Consider the following 14,950-nt stretch of genomic DNA (forward strand, 5'->3'; position numbering starts at 1 on the left):
TCAAAGTCACTGTTAATTACTGTCCATTATGAAGGGAAAGTTAAGCACAGGTTAGTGATAAAACGCATCAAATCCAAGGACAAAGTTAAACACCAATCTAACTAAATACTTATTACATAAACTTTGCTAATGAACTAGAATGAACAATTTACTCATGTATGTTAGTGTGCAAGAAAATAAGTCAGCAGTTTCAGGCCAACTGATGAGTAAAGCCAAACAGCAAAGAAAGCTCATACACAGGTGAATAGAACTATTTTCATAGATTTATTTGAAAAATACTTACAAAAGCAAGTATGTTTGACACTAAAATAGTTAAACTTATTCTGTGTTTACATTGGTGTAATTAAGCGTGCAGCAATAACAGTCTTTTCTGTTTGAAGCATTGTTAGTTTGCCTTAAGGAAGTGGGGAAAATTCTGGTTTACTGACAAACAATGTCTCCCTGCCACTTCCTCAGCAGCAGCTATGGCTGTGATCTCTGCCAGAGACCTCAGCACACTGAAAGCTGGGTTTGCTTTGCTAACTGCCAGCCTGCCAAGTGCAGAGTTACTGGAGCCTGGAAGTGGGTCAGTCTTTTTCCCCTAGGAAGGAACAGGAGAGAGGAAAACGAAAGGATTGGTGTTTTATGTGAAGAATTTACCAAAGCTACATTTTTCATGAAAGAGTCCTTAAAAAAGTCCTTCTGTTAGTGGCCGTCTTCCTTCAAAACATGCACACACTGCTGAACTTACCCGTAAACCAATGCCCCTGAAGCTTACCATTCCCATAGCACTTCTTTGCTAGGAGAGGCCAGGACTAGAATAGCTAAGATTCCCCATCCAGACAGCAGTTCAGTAGTGTCAGAAATGAAATACAGTGCAATTAAATTTCCACATACTGTATAGCTACATTTTAAGACAAAACTGGCACAGATACTGATTGAAAGAGTTTGCTGTCTCCGTGTAATCCATGCTCTGGCAACACCTACAGTCTGTTCACAGAGCAGTTTGTTAGGGCACACGGAGGAGCGGACGGGATCTCACCAGCCATTATTTTGCATGGTGCCAGTAGCTGCTGCTGCTCGAGCCAGCAGATTTCTGTGTGCCTCCGAAGCAGAAGAAAAAGTCCCATCCATCCCATGCATTGGCAGCATTCGCCGTCTGCCAGGCTGAGGGGTGTAGCTGTTCTGTCGCCAGTCGTCTTCTGGGGGCATATCAACTCTCCTTGGACCCGGGGCCTTAACGCAAGAAGGGGGCACAGGGCAACCTTGAGAGGCACCGGGATCCCAAGAAGGCTCGTGTGGTATTCTTAAAGTGCTGTAGTCTGTGCTGGCTGGTAGCCTGCAACCAGTGGCGTAAGATTCACGCGTTTGATGTTGTGAAGGCTGCTGGAGGAAGCCTTCTTGTAAACTCTTGCCTGGCTGGCCAGCATGTTTCCCCCAGAGCGTTGTTCGTTTATCTGGTAACGTGGCTGTTTGCCTGGCAGGGTAGCTCGTGTTCAGCCAACGGCCAGAGACACTTGATGCTCCAGCTCCTAAATGTGGATTAACAAGAGGCTTTTGCCCCTGGGAGAGGGTGCCTTTGGGTGCACAAGGGAGACTCCCGTAGCTCAGTGCCAGACCTGGGTAGTCTTCACCTTGGAAAGCTTCACCCCTGTCAGGCACAACCAAAAGTTTCTGGATGATATTCTTCTGATCTCCTGGGGGAATTTAAAAGCAAACAAACAAAGATTTGCTTAGTTACATTTTTTGTTTCATCCCCTCAGAATTTACAGCTGTGGCCAACAGGTGACAGAAGAAAAACAAAATCACTAGTACATCCAGTTACCAGTTTGCATGCAATTCTGAATAAAAGCTAGCTGTACCCTTTCTAGCACTCACTTTCCTCCTTATCCTACCACAGCTGCTGTCAGAGACTTCAGATTTCTTTAACAGCTCTCATGTCATCAAGGAGCCACCCCAGAAAGTATTTCAAGGCTGGTAGATCAAACTGGTTTTGATAGCTGTCACAGGGAATATAATTCTCATGCAGGAATTCGTTATTTCTATTGGCACAATTACATGTGTGAGTTGCTGGAATGAGTAGCTTGTGGAAGTACTCTCACACATGAGAACAAGGTGCTGGGTCTTACGGATACTTTTATACTAAAGAAAATACCTCACAAAAATGTGAATATGATTTTATATAAAGTGATCATAACGCTTCCATAAAGATTATTCCTTTTTCTTCTGTCCATTTAGCACAGACTCCTAGAGCAACTCAAAAGGGCAGAGAAGAAAAGGAATGTTGATTCATCCTTCCATATTTCTGGAGGAATTTGGGCAGATGGTGAAACATCATTATGAAAGACAAGATGAAGAGTTGTATTTCAGCAATATTTTTGACCACGAAGGAGGATGAAAAGTCCTGTGATTACCTGAGGGTTTACGTGCCTTGCCCACCATGCTGGGCATCAGTACATCATGGGGTAGGTGCTGCACCTGGTTTGGGTTGTGCTGGGGATCAAAGGGAAACACAGGAGGATCATGGGGGAAAGGAAGGGAAGTGGAGCTGGAAGAACGGTGGCTGGTGTCCATTGGCATTTTCCTCGTGTTTGGTGCTTCCTTTTATAAAATGAGAAAGGAGAAGAAAAGAACATAAAATGATGAGTAAACACAGAGTTGGGTTGAATCAAGCAAAGATGGTGTTGATCCAAGGAAAGGGATGAGTCACTGGAACAAAAACATGCATCTGTATGTGAAAAAGAAATACAAATACCAACTGCATCAACCCAGTAAGGCTCTTGCTGCAGAGGTGGGGTACTTGGGAGGATCATTTGACTGGAAATATATCAAGGAGAAAAAAACAAAACAAACACAAACCACTCATGGAGGTCTGGTTCACAAACCAAATCCACAGAACGATGGCAGGCCAATCAGCAGTGGAACTGCCATGCTACACAAGCCAGGCTTTACTGAAAGCTCTGACTCCAGACTAGGAACAGCTTTACCTGTTGCAGCTAAAATATTTATCAGTGCTGTATCACTTTGCTCTATTAGGGGGGACCTATCCCAAAGCAGGGATGGCTGGACAGCACGATAACAAGCCATCACAACCTTAAGCCCAGTGACTAACTTGGAGTGGTGATGGACAGACATCCTATCGGCTGCTTCAGCTGTGGGGATAAAAACCTTCAGCAGAGGTTTTGAACAGAGGGTGTTGAACAGCTACAGGTTTTTAATTGCTTCTGTCAGCACCTTCAGGTATGCATTAAAGCAAGGGTTTATACATAGTATGAGGGTAAAATATTCAGGAGTTGACATATTCTTACCTTATGGTACACAGCAGATAGAATCACACCAACCAGTCTGTGTAACTGATTTTGCAACTGAGACTCTTCTACACTTACTATGCAGTTGGTTTCAAATCAAAACTTAAGCACAGTACATAAAAAAATTAAATCCCAGCCAAACTGTCACATTATATCTGGCTACGTAGCTAAACACCAACAATAACCTGTTACTGTTTTCCTCACTGGCAGTTTTAACTTACAACTAAAACTACTTAACAAAGATAGTAAAGAAAAAAAGAATCTCCCTATTTTTACTTATTTCCTGTATGTAACTGGCTGCATGTTATGAACCATCTCCCCTTTATGATTACTTTTACTCTCTAAAAATGCTACTTGCTAAATTTACCCACAAGAGAGAAGAAACTTTCACATGGCTTGTGGTGTCTTTAAAAATTATAGGTGTATCAGAAGCTTTCTTGAAAATACTCTGAAGTCAACTGAAAAAATGTTTATACTGGATGTCTTTGTATACTGGCAAGTAATATTAGCGCACACGCTTACCAGCTGCAGCAGGTACTACACTGCAATGACTCCTGAAGAAAGAGGCATTGTTACTTAAATAAAGCTCACAATTATTCCAAAAAGAGAACAAAAATTTAAAAACAAGCTTTCATTGTGGCTTATTATTCAGTTGTCTGCTGTCTAGTTTGTTAGCTACTAAATGCGGACAGAGAAAACAGCAACCCTACACACAGATGATAGCTTTTAGAAAGCTGCACATCGTTCTACTTACAAAACTATGAGAAGAGACCATGGTCTCTTCTCTGTTTGAGATGACTGTCCCACTGAGACTGCGAGCAATGCGACGGAAATTCTCTGCACTGTACATTTCCTCCTCTTCTGGTTGCCTGCTATGTTCTCTGGTATACGTGACCTGCAGACAGCATCACACGTTTCAGAAAAGGGTCTCCATAATATCAAATTTGTATAAAAATTATAGGGAAGAGATGAATATAAATCTAACAGACCATATACTTCAATGAAACTCCATGAGCTTTTCTTTTCTGAAATCCTTTATTCGGGTACTACTTTGAAAACTTAAAGCAAATGGGTCTGTTTGGATCTGATGATTAAAGGTATTATTCCTTATAGTCTTTCTTTCTTTAGTAAACATGCACTGATGGATTTGTCTAAGTGAGATTTATTCTTTTACAGATCCGGGACAAAAAGTCTCTACTGGGACAAATCTACCTAAAAGACTGACTGCTGCTACAGGCATCACTGCCCCAGTAGAGGTAACTGTGGCTGCAATTGACAGCCACCCCATGACAAAGCACTACAGTCTTCTCATAACCAAAAACATCTAGGATTACTTGATGGGTGCTGGAAGCTTGTTAATCTTATGTTAGCAAAGGAAATGTTTATTCCTTCTTTCTTTTCCTCTGTCCCATACAAGCAAGTTCATTTCAGCTCCCTCTAATAAGTATGGAAGTATTATAGAAAAAAATCACATTACCTCTTGAAAATGCTTGCATGTTTTCATGTACAGGCCAGTTACACATGTAACTGCCAGTTATTTAAACAGTTTCTCCCCCCCAAAAAGAAGAAAAAGCACCTTCTCCCATTCTGAGGTGACCATGTACGAACTGTAGCAAATACCAAATTATTCCTCACTTTCAAAATATGTAGTGACAGAGTTAACAAGTCCATGCCCCACAAGTGGTAACATCAAGAAGCAGTTGTCAGAAGCTGTGATGCAAGGCAGTTCCTGTCAACATGTTCAAAGACACCAGATCTTAAATTTTTCAGGGATATGTTCCTCAAAGTCAGAATTCAGATAATTTATTGCATGCAGGCTGCAGGTAGCATGAGTCACCCATTTTTTAGACAGTTAATCCTGAGCTAGACGGCACTTAAATTTTCTCTAACATGAGTATCAATGACCCCACAGAACCTTTTTCATAATCTATTCCAGTTCTCCCACTGTAAATGGTTTCCCTTGCACAGGCCAAGCCCTTCCCCCTCTAGCACATCTTAAATAACAACATGTCACCTTGGAGACAGAAGAGACAGCGGATCCACACAGACTGCGCTCGATCTCTGCTGTCGGGGTTTTCGAGAGACCCATGCCAGCTGTAGCATGCAGCTTCCTCACATTCAGGTTCGCAGAGACTGGGAAGGAAAAAGCTGGGGTTAAATTCAACACCTGACTGCACATTACAGCACATTTCTGACTATCTTAGGCCTGACTCTGGCAAAGACAGACTATACAGACAGAACAAGAAATCATCAGAGATCCTTTGAGCATTAATACACGAGCTAATTCTCAATGTTTCAAGGAGAGACAGTCTATCAGGATACTCACACCTCCTTCCCTTGCCCTTTTGCAGGCTTCTGAGGAGCAGTTAATTTAATCATTTAAGAATTAAATGATTTAACTGCACACCAGCACTTGTTTGCTACCGAGGTGAGGTAGTTTAAGGAGCCTAAAGGGACAGAAAATCAGCTCCCAGAAGCAAGTTACCTAAAGTTATGTGGGATAAACAAGACATATCAGCTTTAAGTTCTCCACACATATACCCAATGCTACAGTTTGTCAACCATTTGTTGTGCTGGTTAAATAGTGAAGTGTTATTTTTAACTAGGATGATAGAGTTACTTCACTTCAGTGGAATGTCCAACCAGTTATAATCCTAAAATTTCTCATGGAATAGAGAGGCAGATCAATGGCCTAATAAAAAATGGTCACAAGGAATGTCTCTATAAAGGAAGAAAGGTGATGTGCTGGTAGCGACACTTTCTGCATTGAGGTGGCATTTGGAAGGTCAGGTGTTTGCTTTAATCTATGTTGTAAAGCTACAGTAATTGAACATTTTCACCCTGATTCTGAATGCAGAGGTCAGACAAAACCAGCTGACATGGGGCAGAAAGCTTAATCTGCATTTGCAAATGAATAGGTAATCCAGGTTACAAGTAAGAAAGAGTTGTCCTAGACCCATTCAGGTGATTTTCATCCAGTTCATCACAGTAGATGCAATGGTTCAACCTTTTTTGTTTTATACAGAATATGCAGAACTGTGGAAGAAACATCTGAAAGTCACAGCAAACCAGAAGTAAAGATCTCAAACACAAACTTCACTTTAAAAGAATATTCATGTCCCTCATATATGTAGTGGGAAAACAGGCAAGAAAAGTGTCAGCATAAGAAACAGGGCATCTGATGACAGAACTCTGAAGCTCCAGCTAACACTAAAGCAACCAGGCTTTATCCTGTTAGATTTCCAGAAAGAGCTTCCAAAACCAGTAAGGTAAGCAGGAACAAATAAGACCACCTGACTGAAGCCCATGCAAGAGAGCATCTGCAAGGTTGTGAGGTCAGATCTTGCCTATCTCTGAAAGAAAACCAAAGGACAGCAAATGGGCAATGGCCACCTTCGGACGTGTCACCTGGTCTGTCCGTGGACCGCAAGATAAGAGAGTTTCATAGAAAACTCAAGCTGTTGAATAAAAAACCGTCCAAGATCTTAGTGCAGTATTCACTCTGGTCACAACCAGGCTTGATTTGTCAGGAACAATGGAGGCTCCACCTCCATGGGTGCAGGGGAAGGGAAAACTTATCCTGTGTACGCATTGCAATACATACCACATATATATTTCAGGCTGCTTTGTATTTAACCAGAATATTCATAGCTGTAATGCTATGACACGGATTATAAAGAAAACTTCTCCACTTGTGCTAAGCAGAGAATCAAGGTTGCCCTATCTCAGGCAGGAGATTAGGTCAGCTTAAGTGGAACAAGACTGCTATCATCAGACTCTAACTGAACGTCTCCAGCAACAGCTGGATGTTCTCACCAACAGCAACAGAATCTGCTCTTTTTCTTTCACCACCAACTAATCCGTAAGGTCTCAAGGATCTTAGTGAAGATTGTGCATCCCCGGTGCTGCTCTCACAAGTAATCTTCCAGAAGTTAAAGCAGGTAGGCCTTGGCAAAACACAAGGTCAACTCTCACAGATCTGGAAACACTTTTAAAAGTTATTCCCCACAATCAGGTACAGACTAAATTCCCAAATACAATACAATCAGTTAAAATTCACAAATGTGGAGAACACGAACTTCAGACAGAGAAACAGTTTAATAAATTGCAGAGGGGATGTAGGGCTTTCAAACAGCAAAATTCAGCAGTCCGACCTCAGCCACTAGCTCCACACTTGAAAACAGGACCAATCTTTTCTATGTTGGTCTTAACAGATGTTGCTCTCCGCTTGCCAAGATCAACAGCTGCTCTGCAGCCGCCCCAGGCAGTGCTATCACACTGCTTCTCTACCTATACAGTTAGAACCTGCATCTGTGCACAAATTCATGCCCATTTAACTAAATCAACTGGAAAATGTACCTTCACCTATACTGAAGTACATAGGCAGGTCAACCAAGAAAAACAGCTGCATCATTCTTACCTGATTGGTCAAATGGATACCTAGCACTGTCCTGTCTTCCCAAGAAAGGCCTAGTGGCCTGAGATGCCTGCAGACTAGTCTGATAGAGGGATTCCAGTTCTGAGAGCTCCTGTTCTGTGTCTTGATTCCACTGTGGATGCAGATGTACTGGGATCCTGCTCAAGTCATCTCCAACTGCTCTCTGATCAGAAAGGGGTGGACTCCTTCCAGGTACAGGAAGCCATTCAGTATTTTTATTAGCCTTCTGAGAACTGTAATACCTAGTAACATTATCCACCCAACGGTCCACAGGCATAGAGGCAACCATGCTACTAGTAGCTCCATCATCCACCTGTTTGATTCCTCCATCATGACAGTGCCTTTCCAGGTAGGGTGCAGGGTCTGCTATATTCTGTCCACCTCTTCTACACAGCTCTTCACTGTGAGAACAAATATTCTTAGAAGCAATATGTTGGGCACTAAAACCCTCCAAAGAAACTACCCCATCCCTAATATCCACAGTTGAGTGCAATTTTTCAGAAGACTGGTTTTTGTTCTCTTGGTTTTGATGGATTAGCTGTCTGTAAGCAGAGGATGAAGGATTGATGAAAGATTTTTCTGTTAACTCTGGAGACTTCTCATCCTGACACATTGCAGCAATCCAGCCTTTTTCATGAGTACCTTTTCTCTGGGAGACTGCATGCATTCTCTGAAACTGCTCTGCCAAGGAACGAACATGTCCCTTTGTACTAAAAGCCCCAGATTTACAACCTTCTGCTGTGCCATATTCATCCTGGGAGGGTAATAAAATCTCATGGCTGTTTGCTCTGGAGTACTTATTTGTTTTATGCAAAGGATCCAAGGAGCACTGCTGTGTAGGGGATGAAGTTGCAGGGGTCACTACATGATAGGCCCCTAAATGATCAATGCTGGGCTGCACTGGAGAGCTTGGAAGTTTGGAACAAGGACTGTGCTGGCTGTCCTTTACCGGAGATGCTGCTTGTGGTGGATGTGGACAGGGAAACAGTGTAGGCAAAGACCCAAAGTTTACTGTGTTAGCCTTGGATTTGCACTGAGGTGTGAGAATAGGCATTGTGTTATGAACCTCTTCTAACGTGCCGCTACTGCGGCATTCCCTATAGTCTTTTGGCCCTGTGGCTGTGGTGTCAGCAAATTCCACACTACGGTGGACATCATTCTCAGTTCTTGCAGACCTCTCTGCCAACCCTTGCCTATAGGGAAAAGAGGGAACTTGGTCATGAAAATCAGCAGAAGTAGACTGGAAGTTTGGAGAGATCCTGTTGGATGGATTGCTTTCAGAAGGGGGCAAGGAGGAAGACTCTGGATATAATGATGAGTGCAATTCATGGCAGGAAGCAGGTGGGTGGAAGAAAGAACTGGACCCAAATTCCACTTCTTTGTTGGGTTCCAGTGGTACCTCCTGGCTCAGCAGTACTTGGAGCGGGCCAGTCTGTTCACTAAAACACACAGAAGGGTACATGATTAGCAGTAGTCATTGCTTATGTTTATCCCTAGGGTGCAGAACTGACACTAGGTGACATATACCTCCACACACTTCTCTTTAACTGTATTCTGATGAAAACTTAGCATTAACTCAGTAGATACATACATGTCAGTCCTTTGCTTCTAACCCTGATTTCCAACTATAACTGATCTACTGAATCCATTTCATATTTTTAAGAGTATTTTGCTAAAGTTAGGCTATGTATATATATATACACATAGTGTATGTATACACCCTAGGCACTTTAATCAGCAGACTGATCATGTGGGTAGGGATAACTGTAAGAATAGTAAAATTAGCATTTATATAAAACAAAACAACCATTTCCAACATTAACATCTTAGATATTTTTGAAAATATTTTGGACACGTTCATGATCTGAACACGAACTGACAATTTTTCCATAAGGTCCCCTCTCTCCAGGCAACTTCATGAAGAATGACTTGACAAATGGAAGGAACATGTTGAAATCTCTCTCGTATCATCTTTGTATTCTGATCTTTGAGATATTTATCCAACACATTAAATAAATTTCAAGCTAAATATGTAACTATTATTTTAAAATAATTTGTTTCCAAGTATACTTCTGAAAAATAATTTGTATTATTTTATGTACCAATGCAAGAAAATTATATCCTTGGGTCATACATGTCCTTTGGCATTTTTCTGCATTTAGTTAGCATTTTAATATGCAGACAGAAAAAAACAGTACCAAGTCCATGTGACTGTGAGAAAAATGACAGGCTCCAACAGAGCACTTAAGGAAACTCTAACTTCATTGCTTTGTTTCCTTCTTGAGATTCACAGAAGGAAAGTTATCGTGAAGACCTAGCTGATATGTAAAGCAGAACGACCTTGTCTGTGAGGAGTCACAAACTTTGCCATGTCTACAACGTTATTTATATCGAAGCAAGAGTACAGAACTCTGGTTATGAATAGATTCTTTTCAATGGCTGCAGTATTAACATTTGGCTGGATATAACTTTTTGCAAAAGTAACGTTCTTTTCACAGAGCAGCAGTGAGCAAGTTCAGCATTAACTAAATTAGTTTAGAAAGTTTAGTTTTACAAGCATCTGCTAAAATGCATAATTTGGGCTCTACATTTCTCCTGTTAAAGAGTATATAACACACTCCTAACTGACAAAAAGATCAGCCCTCATTACATACAATTCAGCTACTGCAGGAAAAGAAAAGAACATTAGGAACTACAGCCTGGCAGGTGTGCAAATTAACTGAGTTTTAGTACATAGCTGTATGCAGCACTTTAAAAAAGGGAAAAAAAAAAAAGGATTCTTATCTGAGATTTCATCTAAGCTTCTGATGATACAACATGTAAGAAAGGGGAGAGGGAAGAAAAGTAACACTTCAAGAAATAGCCTAGAAATTGGATAAGGATGGTCTAGTGCTAGGAGGGAATGGCATGGGAAGAAATAGGATTAAGCTGCATGCTGAAGAGGGTAGGAAGAAAGGATCAGTTACAGCAGAGTTAATTATGCTACAGTTAAAGTCAGTATGGAAGAAAAAGTCATGGGGAGATGCTGAAGAGGCTGCTAAGCAAGGCTACAGGATGCTGGGAAGCACAGAAAGAAAATGAAGAATGGTACAGCATCAGGAAGAGTAGTCAAGGTGACAGGATCAGGATCTGGATCCAAGAGTTGTACCAGTGCACCACTAGAGAAGGGAACTAGAAAAGATCATTGTACCTGATACTTTTCAAACTACAGAGCACTAACACACGCTGGTTGCTGTTCCCAACACAAAAGCAATTATAGTAAGGTTTTTACAGCAGTGCACTCTTTTACTGACCGAATCCTGAAACTGCTCCTGATTGAGAACAGTTGCACATTTCATCCTAAGAGCATCCCCCTCCCTTTTTAGCCAGGTTATTGTCTATTGTATTCTGTCCCTTGGTGCATAAAATATTGATGCTGCCAGGCACTGACTGCTACAATTCTCTGTCACAGATCACATTTTGAACACATGCACACTGAACTATTCTATAAAGAATGGGGGAAAAAACCAAAAGGGTCCTTGACCATCTCATAATAGGATTTAACCTAAAGAAGAAAGGAACAGGAAGTAACACTGTATGATTTGGACTATCCGGGGGAATATATATTGTTTGCTATTTCTTTCCAGACTGCGCTGCTCATAGCTACAGCTCAGACCTGGGTCTAGGTGATATACTTGGACTACCTTGAGGCCTTGGCCCTGGTGCCGCCCTGTGGTGGGTGGCAGGCTGGCGGCGGCAGCGGCTGCGATGGCTGTTGGTGCTGCATGCGATCCTGGAGGCTCCGGGCTTTTCGGATACTGATTTGCAGCTTCTTATCGACTAGGGCTCTGCTGTGAGTGCTAGCGCTGGCATCATGCATGGCAAGTCTTAGTTTAGCTAAAATGCAAAAGAAAACATAGCAGAAAACAAACAGAAAAAAGGAATAAAATTGAAAAAGAAAAAAAAAAAAGGATGAAGCAAGAACATAAAACATGGACCATGCAAATACTGCCACAAAAGAGTTCACAGGGATGCTACTGATTCCATTAATGCACATTCAGCTTAGCCAGGTGTCCAAACACGTTAATTAGAACTAAACCAAAATAAAGTAAAAAAAAAAAAAAAGGTTATCCATGTTTTAGCCCAACTTCTCATCCCCTTCACACAGGCTCTTTCCAACCCTACCACACTGATGCTTCGTTGTGTCATCTACCCTTCTCCTGTATCCTCCATACCTGGGACTCCTTTTAGGTGCAGGAATACCCAACCAGGGTTTGAGATTCAGCGTGCCCCTTGCTGGAAGGGAAGCTAAGAGAGCCGTCACAACAGCTGCACGCTGCGCCCTTCCGCAGTCCCTAAGAGCCAATTTTTCTAAATGCAAATGTGCAGGAGCTACCCACTCTGTCTGCAGCCATTCTGTACAGACAGAGGGGAGCACGGGGTGAGACAGCCAGCCAGTCATAATGGAAAAGACCAAAATAAAATGAAATCACACAGCACACATTCTCAAAGGTCACAATGCATTTAAGCACTTCAATGCCCTAACGCTTTTTTCCTCATGTAAGTCAGGTAGAGCACAGCTCATTTCTGTTAATCCAGAGGACTCTAGAGTAGGCTGCCATTTTCTTCCTATGCTACACCCTCCAGGAGAAACAGGGGAGCTTAATGCCCCTTGTAATTTATGCTCTCAAGATTGGGAAAATTTGCTAATTAAGGACAGAGTGGCAGGGAGAGGTGCTTATTGAAATGCACCATTTAGCACCAAAAAGGGCACGTCAGCACCCCAGTGCTGTTACTGCCATAGCACTGGAGAGAACACCAGAATGGATGCAAACACGAACAAAACAGAGATGAAGAGGAATAGGACTAAAACCCCCAAAAGCGGTTGCTTGAAAAATGGATTCTGTCTCCCTGCACGTACCTAAAGACCAGCTGGATCCCCGTATTACTACCTGACCATTTAGCATGATTCAACCTTTCAGACTGTTTCCTGTGACATTAGTAAACTGTCAAAAGCACAATAGCTCAGGCGGTTAGAGTTACTTACATATAGCTTCATTACAGAGAGCCAAAGCTGCAGCACAATCCCCCTTCTGCTCCTGATTCAGCGACTCTTCAAAGATTGAGTCTGCCTCCTGCATCGACTTCTCAAAGACATCACTCCTCCCTGCAATGGGCAGCACCCTTCATTTTGGTTTTATTCATTGCAGAACCCTCACTTACCCTCATCCCATTCGAGATTGCCAAATTCTTCCACACTCGGAGTCTTGCAGAGGCTGCGCACATCCCAGACCACACGACCTAACCTTCCCTAAGTAGAAGTACAACTTGAGCCCCCTGATGTGCTCGACATCCACACAGTGAAACAATGAGAACCAGACTTTTTCCTCAACTTTGTTCACTTGAGAGAGTTGTACTGGCTTATTATATCACTTTCAACAGTCTAAATCAGTACCAAAAACGGTAGAGATATACCACAGAGCCAGTTCAAATGACTTCTGTCAAGTAGGAATTAATCTAAATTTAGAATGAAATATAAACAAAAATGTATCAGTAAAATATAGCAGGTCAGGGTTTTCCTTGTACATGATCTTAAGTCCCCTGCCAAAAATCATGTGTCTCTTCTTCAGCTACTCAATTATTTCCATACAATATGGAAACAAACTGAGACAACAGAGATGTCTAGAGAACAAAAAACTTATACGAGAGCAAATGTAAATGCCTGCACAAAATACTTCTACAAACATGTGCTCAGTGCATACACTCAACTGCTGAAAGAGACACACAGAATATGAAAACTGAACAGTCTTGCAGATCTAGGAGGAAAAACATGTAAGAAGCTGAGAAGAAAGGGACAATTGTCAAGAATTCTTTTTGCAATAATTCAGAAAACAGTGTTGGACAGAAGGATAAATCATTCTTGGACAAAAAAGAGGAAGATGAAACAGTGTCCTGGCATCAGAACACTCAGTTCTGAGAGGACAAAACACCCTAACAATCCGGTCTCACCTATCAGGCATTATATAATTTACGCACTAAAACGTGTGCATTCAAATGGAGCCGGGGAAAACAGGAAATAAAACCTGACTTTTTGTTTTGTTTAGGGGTGTTTTTTTCGAACGGGAATGTCTCTCCCATTGTGGTACAGAACATGAGTATCTTCATCAGCCAACAATAAATGACGTTTTCTGAACCTGCAGAACACATGCCATGGCCTGGCCTGCTCCCCAACACCCTCGTGCACAGATGCAAACACAAACGCTTATACCATAAACCCTCAGGAGATCGCGTGAAAAGCAAGTACTGCAGAGAGAAGTAAGAGTTGTTAGAGCAGTGAGTTAATCAAGCAGCACATTCAGTTTCAAAATCAAGGCTACCGAGGCTTGTAATCAAGGCCAGAACACTGAAGTTAGCTTTCTTCATAAGAATGTAGCAGTTTACTTGAGGGAAAATGAGTCACAAGTATTCTGGAGTTCTGCGTACAAGCAAGCCTTCCAGGCAGCCAAGCAGTCTGTTAACGTTAAGCTATTACATCTCTGACTGGGGTGGGGAAAGGCTTAAAAGGAATAAACAAAAACTTTCCCAGATCTCGAGTCAGTGACTGTAAATTCCTCAGACATTCTACTGAAGTCTTTTCTGATTAAGCATTATTCGAGTTTACTTTCTTATTAACAAGGAAAGGCTAAGCAATTTTTGCTTTTACCAACTAATACAGCAAGAGATCAAAGAGGGGTAATGTCTTGAAATGTGGTATTTTCTTTTGGGTAGGAGAAGCAGAGAAGACAACTTCCTCATGCTCAACAAGAGGGTTTGCTTTTCAACTTTTACATCAATAGCATCTATATTACAAAAGTAAACACTAATACTATTTAAAAAGATATCCATCTACCCTGGTACATCAGAATTTTTCACCTGGTTACTTGCAGGTCGCAGCAGGACTGTAAAGAACAACTAAGTGGCTCACTGATTGTCAGTGAAAACTATAAAACCAGTCCCCCAGTCAGACATTCTCAGAGACTCTTTTTTTCAGCTGCCATCGGCACAGTGACATTCTAGCTGACAAGCAGTTGGCATGGCTGTTGGCTGCAGAGCACTGGCTGTATTGTGCCCAGAACTGGCATTGCTGCGGAGTGCCCCTCGCCTTTCTCTCTGTCCTGTAAACCAGCACCTCAACTCCCACCTATGGCAGGTTTGAGCACGCAGCATGGGGACACAGGAGGCCACGGTGTTCACTACACCTTCCTTG

General features: G+C 42.0%; 1 protein-coding gene across 1 annotated transcript in view; it reads right to left on the reverse strand.

The window, feature by feature from the left end:
* Nucleotides 1–1,017: 1,017 nt before the first annotated feature.
* Nucleotides 1,018–14,950, reverse strand: part of USP54 (ubiquitin specific peptidase 54) — a 52,635-nt gene continuing 38,702 nt past the window's right edge. Inside the window, exons 16-22 of the mRNA XM_010161213.1 lie at nucleotides 12,752–12,871; nucleotides 11,409–11,601; nucleotides 7,708–9,164; nucleotides 5,302–5,420; nucleotides 4,042–4,182; nucleotides 2,394–2,580; nucleotides 1,018–1,676 (exon numbers count right to left, since the gene is read on the reverse strand). Of these exons, the coding sequence (XP_010159515.1) occupies nucleotides 1,018–1,676; nucleotides 2,394–2,580; nucleotides 4,042–4,182; nucleotides 5,302–5,420; nucleotides 7,708–9,164; nucleotides 11,409–11,601; nucleotides 12,752–12,871 (2,876 nt within the window). The remainder of the gene's footprint in view (nucleotides 1,677–2,393; nucleotides 2,581–4,041; nucleotides 4,183–5,301; nucleotides 5,421–7,707; nucleotides 9,165–11,408; nucleotides 11,602–12,751; nucleotides 12,872–14,950) is intronic.

This window comes from Eurypyga helias, unplaced genomic scaffold (assembly GCF_000690775.1).
Source record: "Eurypyga helias isolate BGI_N326 unplaced genomic scaffold, ASM69077v1 scaffold20271, whole genome shotgun sequence".
In the NCBI taxonomy this organism is placed as follows: Eukaryota; Metazoa; Chordata; class Aves; order Eurypygiformes; family Eurypygidae; genus Eurypyga; species Eurypyga helias.